Source organism: Lagenorhynchus albirostris, chromosome 2 (genome assembly GCF_949774975.1).
Source record: "Lagenorhynchus albirostris chromosome 2, mLagAlb1.1, whole genome shotgun sequence".
In the NCBI taxonomy this organism is placed as follows: domain Eukaryota; kingdom Metazoa; phylum Chordata; class Mammalia; order Artiodactyla; family Delphinidae; genus Lagenorhynchus; species Lagenorhynchus albirostris.
Window position 1 is genome coordinate 83,026,697 of NC_083096.1, and position 21,817 is coordinate 83,048,513.

At 36.2% G+C, this 21,817-nt stretch overlaps 1 protein-coding gene across 4 annotated transcripts in view; it reads right to left on the minus strand.

The window, feature by feature from the left end:
• MAN1A2 (mannosidase alpha class 1A member 2) overlaps positions 1-21,817 on the minus strand; it is a 165,824-nt gene that overhangs the window by 102,833 nt on the left and 41,174 nt on the right. For all 4 annotated transcript variants that reach the window (XM_060139225.1, XM_060139226.1, XM_060139224.1 and 1 more), the window contains exons 2-3: positions 12,835-13,090; positions 4,284-4,380 (exon numbers count right to left, since the gene is read on the minus strand). In XM_060139225.1, the coding sequence (XP_059995208.1) occupies positions 4,284-4,380; positions 12,835-13,090 (353 nt within the window). The remainder of the gene's footprint in view (positions 1-4,283; positions 4,381-12,834; positions 13,091-21,817) is intronic.

The following is a 21,817-nucleotide window of genomic DNA, read 5'->3' on the forward strand; positions in this document are numbered from 1 at the left end:
TTAAAGTAATGAAGAGGAAGAACCTACAACCAAGATGACTCTACCCGGCAAGGATCTCATTCAGATTCGATGGAGAAATCAAAAGCTTTACAGACAAGCAAAAGCTAACTGAATTCAGCACCACCAAACCAGCTCTACAACAAATGCTAAAGCAACTTCTCTAGGCAGGAAACACAAGAGAAGGAAAGACCTACAATAACAAACCCAAAACAATTAAGAAAGTGGTGAGAGGAACATACATATCGATAATTACCCTAAACGTCCATGGATTAAATGTTCCAGCCAAAAGACACAGACTCGCTGAATGGATACAAAAACAAGACCCATATATATACTGTCTACAAGAGACCTAGGGACACATACAGACTAAAAGTGAGGGGATGGAAAAATATATTCCATGCAAATGGAAATCAAAAGAAAGCTGGAGTAGCAATACTCATATCAGATAAAATAGACTTTAAAATAAAGAATGTTACAAGAGACAAGGAAGGACACTACATAATGATCAAGGATCAATCCAAGAAGAAGATATAAGAATTATAAATATATATGCACCCAACATAGGAGCACTTCAATACCTTAGGCAACTGCTAACAGCTATAAAAGAGGAAATCGACTGTAACACAATAGTGGGGGACTTTAAAACCTCACTTACACCAATGGACACATCATCCAAACAGAAAATTAATAAGGAAACACAAGCTTTAAATTACACAATAGACGAGATAGATTTAATTGATATTTATAGGACATTCCATCCAAAAGCAGCAGATAACACTTTCTTCTCAAGTGCACATGGAACCTTCTCCAGGATAGATCACATCTTGGGTCACAAATCAAGGCTCAGTAAATTTAAGAAAATTCAAATCATATCAAGCATCTTTTCTGACCACAATGCTATGAGATTAGAAATCAATTACAGGGAAAAAAACATAAAAAACACAAACACCTGGAGGTTAAACAATACGTTACTAAATAACCAACGGATCACTGAAGAAATCAAAGAGGAAATCGAAAAATACCTAGAGACAAATGACAATGAAAACACGATGATCCAAAACCTATGGGATGCAGCAAAAGCAGTTCTAAGACGGAAGTTTATAGCAATACAAGCCTACCTCAAGAAACAAGAAAAATCTCAGATAAACAATCTAAGCTTATACCTAAAGGAACTAGAGAAAGAAGAACAAACAAAACCCAAAGTTAGCAGAAGGAAAGAAACCATAAAGATCAGAGCAGAAATAAATGAAACAGAAACAAAGAAAACAAGAGCAAAAATCAATAAAACTAAAAGCTGGTTCTTTGAGAAGACAAACAAAATTGATAAACCATTAGCCAGACTCATCAAGAAAAAGAGGGAGAGGACTCAAATCAATAAAATTAGAAATGAAAAAGGAGAAGTTACAACAGACAGCGCAGAAATACAAAGCATCCTAAGAGACTACTACAAGCAACTGTATGCCAATAAAATGAACAACCTGGAAGAAAAGGACGAATTCTTAGAAAGGTATAACCTTCCAAGACTGAACCAGGAAGCAATAGAAAATATGAACAGACCAATAACAAGTAATGAAATTCAAACTGTGATTAAAAATCTTCCAACAAACAAAAGTCCAGGACCACATGGCTTCACAGGTGAATTCTATCAAACATTTATAGACGAGGGAACACCCATCCTCCTCAAACTTTTCCAAAAAATTGCAGAGGTAGGAACACTCCCAAACTCATTCTATGAGGCCACCATCACCCTGATACCAAAACCAGATAAAGATGCTAAAAAAAAAAAAAGAAAATTACAGACCAATATCACTGATAAACATAGATGCAAAAATCCTCGACAAAACACTAGTAAACAGAATCCAACAACACATTAAAAGGATCATACACCATGATCAAGTGAAATTTATCCCAGGAATGCAAGGATTCTTCAATGTATGCAAATCAATCAATGTGATACACCATATTAACAAACTGAAGCGGAAAAACTATATGATCATCTCAATAGATGCAGAAAAAGCTTCTGACAAAATTCAACACCCATTTATGATAAAAACTCTCCAGAAACTGAGCATAGAGCGAACCTATCTCAACATAATAAAGGCCATGTATGACAAAACCACAGCAAATATCATTCTCAATGGTGAAAAACTGAAAGCATTTCCTCTAAGATCAGGAACAGGACAAAGATGTCCTCTCTCACCACTATTATTCAACATAGTTTTCAAAGTCCTAGCCACAGGAATCAGAGAAGAAAAAGAAATAAAAGGAATACAATTGGAAAAGAAGAAGTAAAACTGTCACTGTTTGCAGATGACATGACAAATTGGAAAAGAAGAAGCAAAACTGTCAGTGTTTGCAGAGAATCCTAAGGATGCCACCAGAAGACTACTGGAGCTAATCAATGAATTTGGTAAAGTTGCAGGATACAAAATTAATGCACAGAAATCTCTTGCATTCCTATACAATAATGATGAAAAATCTGAAAGAGAAATTAAGGAAACACCCCCATTTACCATTGCAAAAGAAGAATAAAATACCTAGGAATAAACCTACCTAGGGAGACAAAAGACCTGTATGCAGAAAACTATGACACTGATGAAAGAAATTAAAGATGAAACAAACAGATGCAGAGATATACCATATTCTTGGATTGGAAGAATCAACATTGTGAAAATGACTACACTACCCAAAGCAATCTACAGATTCAATTCAATCCCTATCAAATTACCAATGGCATTTTTTTATAGAACTAGAACAAAAAAATCTTAAAATCTGTATGGAGACACAAAAGACCCCGAATAGCCAAAGCAGTCTTGAGGGAAGAAAACAGAGCTGGAGGAAACAGGCTTCCAGACTTCAGACTATACTACAAAGCGACAGTAATCAAGACAATATGGTACTGGCACAAAAACAGAAATATAGATCAATGGAACAGGATAGAAAGCCTAGAGATAAACCCACTCACCTATGGTCAACTAATCTATGACAAAGGAGGCAAGGATATACAATGGAGAAAAGACAGCCTTTTCAATACGTGGTGCTGGGAGAACTGGACAGCTACATGCAAAAGAATGACATTAGAACACTCCCTAACACCATACACAAAAATAAACTCAAAATGGATTAGAGACCTAAACGTAAGACCAGACACTATAAAACTCTTAGAGGAAAACATAGGAAGAACACTCTTTGACATAAATCACAGCAAGATCTTTTTTGATCCACCTCCTAGAATAATGGAAATAAAAACAAAAATAAACAAATGGGACCTAATGAAACTTCAAAGCTTTTGCACAGCAAAGGAAACTACAAACAAGATGAAAAGACAACCCTCAGAATGGGAGAAAATATTTGCAAACGAATCAATGGACAAAGGATTAATCTCCAAAATATACAAACAGCTCATGCAGCTCACTATTGAAAAGACAAACAACCCAATTCAAAAATAGGCATAAGACCTAAATAGACATTTCTCCAAAGAAGGCATACAGATGGCCAAGAAGCACATGAAAAGCTGCTCAACATCACTAATTATTAGAGAAATGCAAATCAAACCTACAATGAGGTATTACCTCACACCAGTTAGAATGGGCATCATCAGAAAATCTACAAAGAACAAATGCTGGAGAGGGTGTGGAGAAAAGGGAGCCCTCTTGCACTGTTGGTGGGAATATAAATTGATACAGCCACTATGGAGAACAGTATGGAGGTTCCTTAAAAAACTAAAAACAGAATTACCATATGACCCAGCAATCCCACTACTGGGCATATACCCAGAGAAAACCATAATTCAAAAAGACATGTGCACCCCAATGTTCATTGCAGCACTATTTACAACAGCTAGTACATGGAAGCAACCTAAATGCCCACTGACAGACGAATGGATAAAGAAGATGTGGCATATATATAGAATGGAATATTACTCAGGCATAAAAAGGAATGAAATTGGGTCATTTGTAGAGACGTGGATAGATCTAGAAACTGTCATACAGAGTGAAGTAAGTCAGAAAGAGAAAAACAAATACCGTATACTAATGCATGTATATGGAACCTAGAAAAATGGTACAGATGAACCGGTTTGCAGGGCAGCAATTGAGACACAGATGTAGAGAACAAACGTATGGACACCAAGTGGGGAAAGTGGCAGGGGCGGGGTGGTGGTGTGATGAATTGGGAGATTGGGATTGACATATATACACTGATGTGTATAAAATGGGTAACTAATGAGAACCTGCTATATAAAAAAATAAATAAAATTAAATTTAAAAAAAAAGTAAACTTACCAAATATATTAGTGGAGTGTCCTTTCCTTGCAATTGGTCTCAATTCATTATGTCCCCATCCATATATCCTGTAATTATCCCATGCATGTTTCATCATCTGAGAAAGGAAAAATTATAACCCATCAATTTATATTTTTCACAGACTGTTATCTTTATATTTCACATAATTTAGAGATTCTATTACTATATCCTTACACATTCTCCTGTATCTCCTACTTTAGTCTATTATTCTATTAACACCTGTATCAGTGTGAAAACACACATAATCATGTTTACCTTAAGTCTATACAACAGAACAAAAAATGAGTTGTAATAGAAAAACTGTTTTTATTGGGGAGAAAGGTGTCTATTTGGCATTCTTTCCTTTTAGGAACTGCCAATCCTTTTGGAAACAGCTCTCCTTCCCTCACTGTGATTCTGACAAAGCTGTCAAAAAGCGGCTCTGATTTCACAACCAATTAACACAGCCTAGCTAGAGTATCCATAACCTTTAGACCAAAGATCAGCAAACTCTTCCTATAAAGTAAATATTTTAGGCTTTGCAGTCCATAAGCATGTATAGCAACTACTAAACTTGGCTATTGCAGCATAAAAGCAGCCCTAGACAATACATAAACAAATGGGCATGACTGGGTTCTAATTAAACTGTATTTTAAAAAAATAAAAGCAGCCCTAGACAATACATAAACAAATGAGCATGACTGGGTTCCAATTAAACTGTATTTTTAAAAAATAGGCAGCAATCAGAATTTGGCCAGCAGGTTGTAGTTTGCCAACCCCTGACCTACACAAAGTGATTGAGTACATGTGACTCAAGTAAAGGCAATCAAGTCCTTTCATACATATTGTTATAGACACCAGCAGACAGAGGGACTCTCATTTTGCAATCTCAAGATCTATGTAATATATAATCCTGGAGCTGATGGGGTCTCTCTCCCAACATGTAGAAACTAAATAAAAAAAGAAAACAGAAAGAGACATGCATATTATTGACAATAACATCTACAGACTTGGATTCAGCCAAACTTGAAGCTCTAGTTCAGAGCCCCTAAGCTAAAAAATATTTTTATATCAATTAGTTTGAACTGAATTTCTTACAAGCCAGGGAGTACTAAGCTACACAACAGCAGAGTATTTAATTATATATTAGTTGAATTATGTAATAGTAGCCTGTGGTATATCAAACATAATATTCATTAAAACATTTATCAACTTGTTTTTTGCAGCCAGCATTACTCAGACACCAAAACTAGGCAAAGACATTACAAGGGAATTAAAAACCAACATATCTAAAAAGCACAGATGCAAAATTCCTTAACAATTCCTTAACAAAAAGTGACAATATATAAAGAGGATACTACACAATGACCAAGTGCAGTTTAACCCAGGAATATAAGTCTAATTCAACATTCAAAAACACATCACTATAATTCACCATGTTAACGGAATAAAAAGAAAAAAATCATACAATCATCTTTTTAGATGTAGAGAAAACATCTGACAAAATTCAACACCAATTCATGAAAAAAACTTTCAGTAAACCACAACTACAAGGCAACACCCTCAACTTAATTAAGGGCATCTTCAAAAAAAACCTACAGCTAACATCATACTTAATGGTCAAAGACCCTACTCCTAAAGTTGAGAACAAATCAAGTACATCTATTCTCATCACTTCTTTTCAACAATGTACTGAAAGTCCTAGCCATGGTGATAAGAAGAAGAAATAATAGGCATAAAAATCAAAAAGGAGAAAGGAAAAGTACCTCTATTCACAGACGACATGACTGTGTACAAGGGAAATCCTAAGCAATCTTAAAATAAAAAGCCACTAAAACTAGAAGATGACTTCAGTAAATAAGATACAAGTTCAGCAAACTAAAATAAATTATATTTCTATATGCTAGTAATGAACAGAAATGGAAATTCAAAAACAATTCCATTTATACTAGCATCAAAAAACATGAAATAGAACATGTGCAAGAACTATACACTAAGAACTACAAAACACTGCTGAGGTAAATTAAAGAAAACCTAAATAAGCGGACAGATATGCTCAGGGAATGAAAAAGTCAATACTGTTAAGATGACAATTCTTCCCAAATCATCTACAGATTCAATGAAATCCCAATCAAAATCCCAGCAACCGTTTATTTTCACAGAAAAGCTAATTCAATAAAGTCAAAGGACTTAGAATGGCCAAAACTATTTTTAAAAGAACAAAGTTGGAGGACTTAACTGATTTCAAAACTTAACTATAAAAGTCAATCAACACAGTGTCGTACTCTCATTAAGGACAGGAATATAGATTAATGAAACAGATATGAGTCCAGAAAGAGACTCAACATCTGTTGATTTTATCAATTGATTTTGAACAAAAGTGCCAAGGTAATTCAATCAAGAAAGGATAATCTTTTCAACAAATAATTCTGGAACACTAAAAAGCCCTATGGGGAGAAAATGAAGCACAACCTTTACTTCACACAATAAACAAAAAAAAAATAACTCACAACAGATCACAAACTGAAATGTCAAACTAAAACAAACATACGCCCACAAAAAGACTTGTACACAAATGTACATAACAACTTTATTCATAATAGCCAAAAACTGGACCAAAGGTTGTACGAATGTTCAACAGGTGAATGAATAAAACAAATCATCGTATAGCCATACAATGGAATACTACGAAGAAAAAAAATTACCTTTATTGTAATATACATAGATGAATCTCGAAAACATGCTGAGCCAAAGCCCAGAAACAAAATATCACATACCTTATGACTCCATTTCACTGAAACTCTAGAAAAGACAAATCTAATCTATAATGATTAAAAGCGGACCAGCAGTTGCCTGGGGCCAAGGAATGGGGTAGACTGAAGAGGGGCACAAATAAACCATTCTGAGATTATGGACCTATTCACAGCTTGATCGCCACTGTTGTTACTCAAGTATATACATCTGCCAAAACTCATCAAGCTATACTCTTAAAATAAATACGTTTTATTGTACATAAATTATGTCTCAATAAAGTTGAATTTTTAAAAAATCTAATAGCCTGTCCTATCTTCCCCACCTTCCTTTCCTTCCACTTTCCTGAGCCAATTACTTAAACTCTTTGACCTGCTTTTCTATTTACCACTATATTTCTAAGTACATTTTTTAGTGCTATTTCTTGATTTTAAAAAAAGTTTTAGCTATTTACTATATTCCCCTATAGTTAAGATAATTTAGCTTTCGTATACACTATCAGCTCACCTCCACATAAACTTCCCCACATATATTCCCTGGCTCACATCCTTCCAATGTAGTTAACAACATGTTTTTCTTACAATTACTATATTATTTTGTTCAACTTTTGTTTTCCCTGATGTTAACTACTGGTCTGAAGTTTGGTGGGTATTTTTGTTGATGTAGTTTTAAATGTAACAATTATTAATTTACTTCCAAATTATACTTGAGTTTCAAAATTTGTCTCAATATAATTAAACACATCAGATAAACCATCAGTTCCATTTTATTCTCTGATAAATCCTTCCTGAGGCTCTCTATCCTCCTAACTCTAACCTGGAGTTCCATTCTCTCAACCTGAAGCACAGCCATCATCTGATCCCCTTTTTCACAGTCCTGAGACTGACCTTCCTTTCTCTCTCTAGTGACAGATCCTGTTTCCAAAATCGTTTATCTTCCTATTTTTATGCTGAAGCATATTTTGCAGTAGCAATCTGAGAAAACATCTAAAAATATCTTTACCCTCAGATTTGATTCATAATTTGGCTGAATATATAATTCTTCCTAAGCCTTAGCTCCATTCTCTTCCACTTTCTAATATTATTGTTGAGGAATCTAATGTGCCATTATGTACAATCCAAATCTTTTGGGTGAAACTATTTTTTTCTCTGTAAACTTTTAGGATCTGTTTTTTATGCCTCTTTTTCTAAAATTTCAGTAGGAGCCTTTGAATTGTTTCTTTGACTTCTTCCCCTCTATTTTCCCTGTTCTTTTTCCAAAACTCCTAATTAATCACTTGTTAGATGTTCCAGATTGATCTTATCATTTTTCTTGCTTTCTTAATCTTTTGTCCTTCCAAGAGATTTGCTCAATTTTATCTTCCAACTCTTCTACTGAATTTTTTAATGTATCCATATCTTTAATTTCCAAGAACTCTTCCTTATTCTGTAAATGTTCCTTTTTATAACTTATTCCCATTTCATGAATTTAATTTTTTGGCATCCTAAAGATATTCTTTTTTGATATATGTATTCTGCTCCCTGTATGGTTTCTGTATCCTCTAAATTCCTTTCTTCCATTTGTCTCATGTGAGAAACTTTCCTTACATGTCTGGTGATCCGTGGTTTGCTCTTCACATATGAGTGAAGCACTTACAAGACAATCAAAGGCTGTCAGTGAAGAGGCAAGACTTATTGACTGAGCCTCATCTTAGGGAGCTCAGATGAAACCCAGGGGTGTTTCACTGAGAAACAGACTAGGTCTTTCCTCTTGGGCCAGTCAAGTCTCTCCAGACAGAAGTCCTTCATTTTCCTGCTAATTGAAAATACACCTGGCTGCCAGAATTCAAAGAGTTGAGCAGGATAAAGTTGTCTCAATATTCAGAATCCATTTTTCACTTAATTCCCTCCATCCCCACTACTCGCTTCACTTTTTTTTTTTTAAACATCTTTATTGGAGTATAATTGCTTTACAATGGTGTGTTAGTTTCTGCTGTATAACAAAGTGAATCAGTTATACATATACATATGTCCCCACATCTCTTCCCTCTTGCGTCTCCCTCCCACCCTCCCTATCCCACCCTCTAGGTGGTCATAAAGCACCGAGCTGATCTCCCTGTGCTATGTGGCTGCTTCCCACTAGCTACCTATTTTACGTTTGGTAGTGTATATATGTCCATGTCACTCTCTCACTTTGTCCCAGCTTACCCTTCCCCTTCCCTGTAACCTCAAGTCCATTCTCTAGTAGGTCTGTGTCTTTACTCCCGTCTTGTCTCTAGGCTCTTCATGACCACTTTTGTTGTTGTTGTTGTTAGATTCCATATATATGTGTTAGCACACGGTATTTGTTTTTCTCTTTCTGACTTACTTCACTTTGTATGTCAGATTCTAGGTCCATCCACCTCACTACAAATAACTCAATTTCGTTTTTCTTTTTATGGCCGCTTCACTTTTTAGAATGACCTCTGCCCTTTCCCCTCAGCCATACTTGGTATTCCCAAAGTCTAGATCTTCCCTAATTCATCCATCCAAAAGTAAACTTTTGGTCTTCTTTTAGGGAAGGGAGGACAGCAACTAGGATGCTTAGGCTAGAGAACTAGGGATCTAAGGGTTAAGAGCTCCTTTAAAAACTTTCAAATAATCCTTTTCCAGCTCTATTTTATACCCCTGCCTTCAGAGGTAAATGGTGTTTCTAATTCTTGATACTTTCAGATATTCTGCAGGTATTCACATCACCTTGCCTCTTGTTAGCTTCTTCCCCTGCAGGCTTAGATCCCAACTTTCTCTGCTTACTAAGTCAGTTACCATAATGTTTAACAGGAGCCTACACAGGGATTCTTAATATATTTTATGTTAATTTACAAGAACCCTGGATAATATTGTATGCTCTATAGGATTCACTTAGCAGGTCTGGGTTGTCCAAACCCTGCACATCCTCAAAAAAGGTCTGGCCTGTACCAGGCTCCTGGAAAATAACCTCTAAACCTTTATTATCCTGCCTGTTAAGAGTATCTTTGTTTACCTGAAGTCTTGGGCCATGTCAGATAGTTTATGCTAAAACGTGATTTACAGTGGGGACCTTGAACTACACGGTATCAGCATGACCTCTGGAGGGGCTGAAGAACTAAGATTAGCCAACCCTACATAATGAACTCTTGATAAACAATCTGGACACCAAGGCTGGGGTGAACTTCCCTGGCTGGCAATACATTGTGCACATTGCCACAAATCATTTCTGGAAGAATTAAGCGCTGTCCGTATCATTCCACTGGGAGAGGACAACTAGGAGTTTGTACCTGGTCTCTACTGGACTTCGTCCTATGTGCCTTTTCTATTGATTTTAATCTGTACATTTTCAGCTGAATACACCAAAACCATGAATGCAACAGTTTTGCTAAGTTCTGTGAGTACTCCCAGTGAATCACTGAGCCTGTGGGTGGTCTTGGGTCCTCTCAACACCCACTGTTACCTATCTGAATTATTATGTACATCAGACAGTATTTCAATAAATTCTAATGACATCTAAAAACAAGGGTCAGGCATCTGAAAAGAAATGTATCAAAGTCCTCAACACTGTCCAAAGAAAGTGCCTCAAGCAGCCTGAGTATAAAACACAGAATCCAAAGGTGAGGTAAAATCAGAGGACATATTTTATACCAATTCATAAGGCCACGTTTAAAATACCTGCAAATCTTCCATATTCATTACTAGAATATATCCAAATAGATATCTATTTGAACTAAACTTATTGTCTTATTTTATGATGAACAACAGATTTGAAATATTGTTGATGCTATTACACTTTAACGAAGTCTTTTTCTTCATAAGCAGTACAACTACAAACTCCACCCAGAATTAGGAGTTCTAATTAACAAAGTTCTACTAAAATATTCACTAGATTTCCTCTCCCTCTGGTACTCTCTTTATCTCCAAATAACTCCTAGAATAACAAATTGACAGACTTCTGAGACCAAAAGAAATTTCAAAAAGGTTGAAATCAATCCTTCCCTACTCTTCAAGCCATTGAGACTCTTTGGAAGGATGTGTTCTTAATCTGCAGTATAGTTAAGTGGTATCACAACGGGTTCCTTGAAAGATGGCAGACATAATGCTAACCCTTCAGAAACATGTTTATGAGAAGATTTACATAATATCTAGCAGAGTTCCGAGTAACTAAACACTTAAGAAATTTCTTATTAAATGATAAATTGTTATGGATATACTCTACATTATTTATAAAATACTGAACATCAAAAGATCTCTGAACACAGGGTGAGTAATGTAACTATCCAAACAACATTATATCAAAATTTTTAAGTATTCTATAATTATAATCGATATTAAGAGAGTTGTAGCTCTTACTGCCAACTTGCAAACTGAACTACAATTCTGACCTCAAAACAAACAAGATCAAAGTATGACACCATAGATGGTACAAATACAGATAGATATTGGGTTGGGTGGCCAAAAGATTCATTCAGTTTTTTCTGTAAGATGGCTCTAGTAGCACTTAGTTGTCTTTAACTTCATTCCAAACAATTTTATTAGATTGTATTGTGACAGACCTCATATCAGTGTGCATTAAAAAAACAAACCAAAACTGGTGAATTTTCGTGCAGCCATTTTAATATTGAAGATGGAAGAAATAAAGCAACATTTGGGGCATATTATGCTTTATTATTTCAAGAAAAGTAAAAACGCAACTGAAACGCAAAAAAAGATGTGTGCAGTGTATGGAGAAGGTGCTGTGACTGATCAAACGTATCAAAAGTGGTTTGTGAAGTTTCATGGAGATTTCTCGCTGGATGATGCTCCATGGTCAGGTAGACCAGTTGAAGTTAATAGCAATCAAATCGAGACACTGAGAACAATCAATGTTATACCACACAGGAGACAGCCAACACTCAAAATACCCAAATCAGGCACTGAAAATCATTTGCACCAGCTTGGTCATGTTCATCACTTTGATGTCTGGGTTCCACATAAGTTAAGCAAAAATAAAACTTCTTGACCATATTTCCGCATAGTAATTCTCTACTTAAACATAATGAAAATGTTCTGTTTTGAAAACTAATTGTGATGGGCGATGAAAAGTGGATACTGTACAGTAACGTGGAATGGAAGAGATCACGGGACAAGCAAAATGAACCACCACCAACCACACCAAAGGCCGGTCTTCATCCAAAGAATGTGATGTTGTGTATATGGTGGGGTTCAAAGAGAGTCCTCTATTATGAGCTCCCTCCAGAAAACCAAACGATTAATTCCAACAAGTACTGCTCCCAATTTGACCAACTGAAAGCAGCACTCGACGAAAAGCATCCAGAATTAGTCAACAGAAAATGCATAGTCTTCAATCAGGATAACCCAAGACCACATGCTTCTTTGATGACCAGGCAAAAACTGTTACAGCTTGGCTGGGAAGTTCTGATTCAACAGCCGTATTCACCAGATATTGCACCTTCCGATTTCCATGTATTTAAGTCTTTACACAATTCTCTTAATGGAAAAAATTTCAATTCTCCGTAAGACTGTAAAAGGCACCTAGAACAGTTCTTTGCTCAAAAAGATAAAAAGCTTTGGGAAGATGGAATTATGAAGTTGCCTGAAAAATGGCAGAAGGTAGTGGAATAAAATGGTGAATACATTGTCCAATAAAGTTCTTGGTGAAAATGAAAAATGTGTCTTTTTTTTTTTTTACTTAAAAACCAAAGGAACCTTTGGCCAGCCCGATAGATAGATAGATAGATAGATAGATAGATAGATAGATAGATAGATAGACATACCCATAACACCTCGTATCACAAATCTCAGCTTATTACCTCTTTAATTTTTTCCCTTTTCTCTCTTAGGTCATTATCTTCTGGGTCTCCACCATGTGTTCCTATAAGGTTTGGTATAGGAACTGCTGGCAGTGGCTTTTTCTCTTTTGTCTTCATTTCTTGGACTACCTTATTTTTCTCTGTCTGTATTTCTGCTCGGATTTCCTCCCTTGACTTTTTTAATTTTTCTTTTGCTTCTTCCAGGGCCTTCTCATGATCAGCTCGAATTTTATTTCTCAAACGTTCTTCTTCTTCCCTATAAGAAGAGGAGAAAAATAAACATAAAACTTAAAGTTTCCTCCACCAAACCCTGATAGTTGTTTTCTGCTCCTGCCATTAAAAAGAATGATCCATGGGCTTCCCTGGTGGCGCAGTAGTTGGGGGTCTGCCTGCCGATGCAGGGGACATGGGTTCGTGCCCCGGTCTGGGAGGGTCCCACATGCCGCGGAGCAGCTGGGCCCGTGAGCCATGGCCGCTGGGCCTGCACGTCCGGAGCCTGTGCTCCACAACGGGAGAGGCCGCAGCAGTGAGAGGTCCGTGTACCAAAAAAAAAAAAAAGAATGATCCGTGAGAGAGACTTGGATCTACCTGCCTGAAGAAGAGGATAAATATATCTTAGTATGAGAAAGAAAATGAGCTCTAGATGCTGAAGAGCAACCACCTCACACAGTGGAGAAAAAGGGAACCTAGAAAGTTACAATTTAAGGGCCAAGTAAAAACAGAAAACAGCAATCAATAACTTATTAGTAGACACATGAGGGAAAAAAAAAAAGAGAGAGAGAGAAAAGAGAGACCAGTGAAAAACTAGATGGAGGAGAGAAAATAAAAAATAGAAGTAAGTATCAAGAGGGGACCAAATAATAAACAACAAGGTCCTACAGTATAGCACAGGGAACTATATTCAATATCCTATAATAAACCGTAATGGAAAACAATATGAAGAATATATATATGTATAAGTGAATCACTTTGCTGTAAACCAGAAACTAACACAACATTGTAAATCAACTACACTTCAATTAAAAATAAAGAAAAAAGCTTAAGTAAATAAATAAATAAGAGCGTTTCATAAACTGATGTGAAGAGGGGACAAAATATAAACATAGGGTCAAAGAAAGAGAGAGAAGCAGGAAAGATAAGAGGATGGGAAATTTTTTATTTGTTAAATATACATCACACACTTCTAAAATTTTGGAAATTCCATCAATCTTACAACACAATGGTCCAACTGATGTGAGCATGACCACTTAAAATTCTCTTGAGCCCTTGTTAAAAATACAGATTCCAATTTAGCAGGTCTGTATGAGACCCATGAATTTGTATTATTAAGAGCTCCTCTGATGATTCTGGTGTGCATACAGGTTTGGAAACCACTACTGCAGTAGATACCTACTGGGTTTCTACCCAGCGCTGAATCTTTTCTCCACCTCCACCCCAATCCACGTGAATGAATACAGGAGTGGTAGTTACTATTTTCCAAATCATCCAGTGATGACTACTCTAAGGGGGTCACCAAAGTTACCTCTCTAGAAATTGAATTCAAACTCTGGACTTACAACATTGCTGGTGAGATTGTAAAACAGTACAGCTACTTTGGAAAAGTTTAGCAGTTTCTTTAAAAACTAAACGTAACTATCACAGAATCCTGCAATTGCCCTGGACATTTATCCCAGAGAAATTAAGGCTTATGTTCACACAAAAACCTATACACAAGCCAGTTACAAAAAGACAAATACTACATGATTCCAATTATATGAGATTCTTAGGGTAGTCAAAATCATGGAGACAGAAAGTAGAATGGTGGTTGCAAGAGGCTGGGGGAAAAGAAAAAATAGGAAGTTATTGTTTAATGGGTGCAGAGTTTCAGTTTAGCAAGATGAAAAGAGTTCTGGAGATGGATAGTGGTGACGGTTGCACAACAATATAAATGTATTTAATACCATTGCACTGTACAAGTAAAAATAGTTAAGATGGTAAATTTTATGTTATGCATATTTTACCACAATTTCAAAAATTGGGGGGGATCCTATACAAAAATGTTTATAGCAGCTTTACTCATAACAGGCAAAAACTGGAAGCAACCCTTATGTCTTTCAACAAGTAAATGGTTAAGTAAACCACTGTTTATACTGTGGTATAGCCACACTATGGGAATACTACTCAGCAATAAAAAGAAACTATTTGTAAACACAACTTGAATGCATTTCAAAGGTATTATGTCAGTGAAAGGAGACAGTCTCAAAAGTTACATTTTACTTGACATTCTCAAAAAGACAAAAATAGAAGGATGATGACTATATTAGTGGATGACACAACTTATGGATAAGGGGAGAGGTTAACTATAAGAGAATAATACAGGACAGTTTTTCTGGATTATAACATTGTTATATATCCTATTTCAGTGGTTACACAAATGTGAACATGTGCTGAAAATCACAGAACTGTATATCAAGAGAGAAAAAAATCAATTCACAGCCTAGTATTTAAAATAAAATGTTAAATGTTTAGAGAAAAAGAAAATTGGATACCTTGCTGTGAAAAGGGGCTGATGAGGAAAACAGAGAAAAGAGGAGGAATCACAGCAGAGCCAGAGAGTCAGGGACAAACAAGGTCATTCAGGTAGCAAGAAAAAGTCCATAGGGCCTGCAGACAGACTGGATATGAAAAGAGTATGGCACAGAGGAGCCAAGGTTGGCCCCAGTGTGCATCCAAGGGTAATCCTGGGCTGATCCGTTCAGGAGACTCAGGCAGATGAGGGCAGCAGCAGCAGACAGGTGCTGAATAAAGTCTTAGATAAGACAACCAAAGTAAATACAGGCACGTACCACCCAATTGCCTTCCAATCCCCCTCCCCCTCCTTACCAACAGAAAACATTGTGCCTAGGCCTAGAGAATAGATCCAAGAAGAATCATTTTGTAGTTGGGAAAAAAGTACTTGAAGTAGAAGTACTTAAGCAAAAAGTTAGGAGACAAGGATTCCAGTTCCAGCTCTGCTCCAAACTCACCCAGCAACCTGGCACAAATCACTCAAAAACCTCTAACATCAGTACTTTCTTCAATAAAAATAGGAAAACAAATAATACTCTCCTAATACACTTGGCTACACTTATCCAAGGTAAGTACAATTATTTAACAAAACTGTAATTTTCTATACAAACATAAACCATTAATTATATCAAATCCTCCAATCTCTGTTTCAAAATACAAGTGAATGCAGTAATCCCCACAACTTACCAAAAAATGCACTTTATTCCTGCTTTTCCTTTCTTCCTTAAGAACATCTTTCCACAATAATCATTTAGTAGCACCATGAGTTTTCTTTCTCGTTTTTTCCCCTATATATCTCAAATTTTTATTTTGATCTCTTTTCAAGGAGCTCCTCAAATTTTGCTTTAGTGCCCAAATTTCTAGATTTTAAATTACACCAGCTGGATCAAATGTTCTGGATGTTTATTTTCACCTGAATGATCTTTGTTTTACTTATGTGTTTTTAAGATTTTTTTTAACTTTGATATCTTCAGCAGATAATCATGTTGAACTTCCATTTGCAAATGTCTCTTGCTTTTCATCAGTGCCTTATATCTTTCTATGTAGTAAAGAATTTGGCCTTGCCCAAAGAGAAGTCTGGCCTTGTCCTCAGCTTCTGGGAGGTAATCTGTCAAACTTCATAGAAGTGTCCTTGTTTACGGTGGCTGCTGGCCACACCAGATTTTAGGATGGGGTTGGCCACATCCAATAGTCCTAGGGTGGGGGCTGGCCATGCTAAAAAAATCCAACAATACCACTTAGGGTAAGGGTTTTGGGTCACAAAGTATGAGCCAACATGGAGACTGAGTTCAACTACATGGGAAATCAATTAATCATGCCTTGAAAACTCTGGACGCCAAAGCTCATGTGAGCTTAGGTGGGTGGCAACACATACTGTCACACACTGATCCTGGCAGAGTAATGTCCTGACTCTAAAAGAAGAGGACACCAAAAGCTCCACATTTGGAACCTTCCTGGAATTTATCCTATGTGCTTCTTTCCCTTGGCTGATTTTAAACTCCATCCTTTCTCTGTAATCTATAATCCTTTCATGAGTGTGATAACTTTCAGTGAGTTTTGTGAGTCCTAGCAAATTATCAAACCTGAGGGTGGCTTTGGGAGTCCCCTGAAATTTCAGGTGGTATCCGAAGTAAGGGTGGTCTTGTGGAGGACTGTGCCCTCAAACTTTGCAGTCTGGCTAACTCTGGGTACCATCCAAGGCTTCCAAAAAAAAATCTAATCTTAAATCTACAGGTTCTCATGAGATTTGAAATTACTTTTTCAATTATATCCTATGCGTAATAGTTAAATCACTTTTTGATATCCCATAAGTAATATTAGGTTTGGGGTTTTTTTTTAGTTGTTGTTGTTGTCTCGTTTTGTTTTGTTTTTGTTTTTTCCTTCCACACACCCTTGATCCTTGAAAATCAGAGGCAAATGACAAAACTAATAATTGTTTTTGGGTTAGATATACCAGGCACTGACTTAGTCAACTACTTAGATTATCTTATTTAATCCTCATACCAATTTATGAGGCACCTTATATTTAACACTGTTCTCCATCTTATTAGGAAAACACTGAAGCACAAAGAGAAAAAGGAATTTGCTCAGGGTCACAGAGCTAGTAAGTAGAGAGCCTAGGTACAAACACGTGCATTTTGACTTCTTAAACTATGCAAATACTGCCTTTCACACAAAAGATGAATTTTATTTAAGAGATTGTCTCTACTGTGTAGACACTGATACCATTCTCTCAATATCTTGCTCCCTTCCTCCTTAGTCTTAGAGCCATCAATTTTTAGCTAAGCATATGCTCCTGCAAAATAAAAATTCTATTTTTCAGCTTCCCTAATAGAAACTGCCCTATAAATCAGAAACAGACTTCTACTTTGCTTCAGCTTAAGCCACTATTATTTTGTGATTTTTATGGCTGGTGAATGACCTAGTCTTTACTGAGCCACTCTCCACCCTAGATGTCCTCTTTCCCTGAGACTCTCATTAGTATCTAAGGGCTGATCTGCCAGAAATAAACTAACCAAGTAATAGATTTCCTTCTCCAATTAGAGTGTTTAAATAAATCATGTTTGGAAACATTCTGAAAGACAAATACAACCTAGATTACAGAAGAACAGATAAAATTACATTGAAATCTTGTTTGGCAAAGATTTAGGTGAATATACATTTCCCTTTTATATTCACTACATCCTTCTTTACTAGAGTTTTACTCTTCACCTACAAACATGAAGTCTCATCCACCCTTAAAAAATTAAATAAAAACTTCCTTCAAAACTGCCTCCAGCTCCACCTTCATTGGTGTCACCCCTCCTTCCTTTTACCACCATACTTTTTCAGAGTACTACATTTGCTGTTTCCACTTTCTCTAACCTCACATCTCTTCTACCCACCACAGTTAAAAACTGATAGTTAAGTTTTTCCTTCCTTTGAATTCCGTTTCTCACACCTGCCTTTCCAACAAGCCTCTAATTATTGGCTTTACCATCATCGATGAACCCCCAAAATGTTGTATTCCATCCTCATTTCTGTTCTTACTCTATATACCTTCCTATTCAACATCATCAAGCTGTATTTTCTCAACTATTATATCAAAATATTTATAGTCAGCCTTTTCCACGTTACTAAGTACTCCAGATCCAAATTTCTAATATCATGTAAGACACTTGCCAAACCCCTCTAATTTAACATGCGCAAAACAGAACTGAATGATTACCATGGAAAAAGGACAATCACAGGCTAAGCTCATTCATGAACACAGATTTTTTTTTAATATTAGCAAAATTATCAGTAACATTTAAAAAATAGAAAAAAAAATTCATCGTAACTAATTGGACTTATCCCAGAAGTGAGAATAGTTTAACATCAGAAAATTCTATCCACGTAATCTACCTATTATTAAAGAAAAATTGTACAAAGTAAAAACAGAAAAGTGACAAAATTCAACACCCATTTTTTTTTTTTTTTTTTTGCGGTACGCGGGCCTCGCACTGTTGTGGCCTCTCCTGTTGCAGAGCACAGGATCCGGACGTACAGGCTCAGCGGCCATGGCTCACGGGCCCAGCCGTTCCGCGGCATGTGGGATCTTCCCGGACCGGGGCACAAACCCGTGTCCCCTGCATCAGCTGGCGGACTCTCAACCACTGCGCCACCAGGGAAGCCCTCAACACCCATTCTTAAAACTCTACAGCAAAGGAGAAAAAGAGAACTTCAATCTAATAAAAGATATCTTCCAATACCTACAGCAAATATCATTCTTCATAGTGAAACTTTAGAAGCGTTTCCTTCAAAATGAGAGAAACAAATAAGGATCCTCACTATCACACTTCTGTTTGATTGTACTTCTAGCCAGCAAAGTAAAACAAGAGACGAAGGTAAGATTAAAATATAAGAAAAAGATTAAAGTTCCAAAAAATAATGCCTTCTATGACAGATAACATGCTTTTTATATAGAAAATCCAAAGAATCTACAAATTATTATAAATAAAAGTACAACAAGGAAGGGAAAGAAACTATCTGACAGACAGAAGGTACTCAGTAATTTCCTTCTCTTCCTACTCATTGGGTCTCATCTTTCTAGACTCCAAGCATTTAAACTTCCTTTGATAACATTCTTTCCTCATATTGATAGAAACACTTTTTACATCAGCTTTCATTCACATCCATTATTTCATTGCTAAGATTTCCAGGCCCTGTTCTTTGACCTAGATTTAAGAAACATGAGAGCCCTTAAAGACTTTGGCATATATTAACTACCCTCAACCATTATAAGGGAATTTTACTAAATTGACTCTTACTAATCTCCAAATTCTATGAAAACTCACCAAAGCCCCTATGAAGTGACTTTTTAAAAAGTGCTGAATAAATCAACAATGTAATTCTATCTTTTAAAAGATAAAAGACAATGCCCATACAATGGTCCTTGTTTTTAATAACAATGTTAGATACTAAATAACCTTTCAAACACCCTAAATTTTAATAACACCCTAAAGATATTTCAGAGGATCCAGGAAAGCACAACAAAAATAGTTGAAACAGTTATGTAAATAGCTACTTATGTACAAGTATAGGCCAAGAATGGTTTTAGGAAACAACTATAGGAGAGTGAGCAACCAGTACAGAAAATACTCAAATAACAGTATTCTACAGAGCTCAGTGGCAAGTGCCTAAAGGAATTAAGCCCTTCCAAAGAGAAATGTCACTCCTTCAATGTCATGAGTAACTCTTTAAACTCAAAGTAACCAAGAGGTATCAACCATTATAAGGGAGTTGTTCACAAATACAGTCTAAGATGATTTGCAATAGCAAATTAATATATCTCATTTGCACAGAATAACACTGTCATATAAATAACAAAGACCTTTCTGAATGTTACCCTTTTAAGCAAAATCATGTATTCTTCTGGTGTACTGATTTATAGTTAAGAACCAAACAACACAAATTCTATCACACCTGGGCTGACAAATTCTATAAGAGTGAATCCCATTCTTAAGAAAACATGTTAATAGAAAAGTCCAACTGTTTCTCAATACGAGTAATTGTCAGCTACCTGAAAGAGGATTAAAGCAATTCAAGGTGAAACACAGAGAAATTCACTGACCCTCAGCTTCTACACCAAATCCAATTCCTCTGGTCATGTAGCTCCCACAAAACACCAACTTCTTTAGTGTTCCCACTTTAATAAAGCGGTTGATGAACCATCAACACAAACTCACTGTCTCCATCTTAAAGTTAGTTAGATACAGGTCATTTATGTGGCTATTAACAGATTTTATTTACATAAAGAGCTGTTACAGATTAATCTAACTTGGGTTTTAGGGGATTTTAGTTGAATTAATGGTAATTTCACGTTAGTTATCAGTCACTGAATTAACTTCAGCCTAACTCAATGATAATCAACAAATATTTACCAAATGTGAGTGGCATTGAGCTAGATGCAGGGAATATAAGAAAAATAAGACACATTATTTGCCCACAGGAGTTCACAATCTAATAAATATGTAAACAAAATAAGCACCAAACAGGAAGATCACAGCAGAGGAAGTAAATAACTACAGGTGAGGTTCCAGGGGACCATAGGTTAGATAGAAGAGGTGTCTAACAGCATAGGCATATTCTAATAAGCACACGAGTACAACCTGAAAACAGATTTACATAGGAAATAGCATTAGAAAGGCATGATCTTCAAATAGAAATTTAAAGGAAAAAAAAAAAAACGAGTTTGCCAGGAAGATCAAGAAAATAAGGGCATACTAAGTAGAGAAGGAATAGTGTACAAAGATATGGAAGAAGCGACACAATACACCAGTTAGGAAATAAGTTGGTATGGCCACTAGCGTATAGTATGCAGGGTGGAGAAGGGTGCAGTAGCATAGAATAGACTGGGCATAATAAGGAAGACAGAGAAGACAAAAGCTCAGTCATGAACGGAGCTTGTGTTGCAACCTGAGGACAAAAGCAAACCATTAAAGTACTTCTAATTGAAAATGGCATACCTGTACTTAAATCTTCAGAAAAACACCTCCTCAGGATTGACCTGGGAGAGGAGGTAGAAAGGGAGATACAAGGTTGGCAGTACAAAAGGGAGTTAGGTGATCATAGCAGCCACCCAGGCAAAAAATGACCAAAAACTAATAAAATCCATCTAGCATAGATATGGAGAAGGACCAAATATCAGCGACCTTAGAAAGTCAAGAATAGTAAGTTTAGGTAAATGATTAAACATGAAAGGGAAAAGAAGTTAAGGATGATAGGTTTTCACTATAGTGACTAAATAGAAAGGAGTACCATTAACTAGACAGAGCCTAGAGGACAGGTGACTTGGAATAAAGGGAAAGAGTAAGAAAGAATTATTAAGTACGGTTTTTAGACACGCTAAGTTTAAAAGGTCAGCAGCACACAGGTTAAGACGTCCAGGTCTGAAGACTTGGATTTGGAAATCATC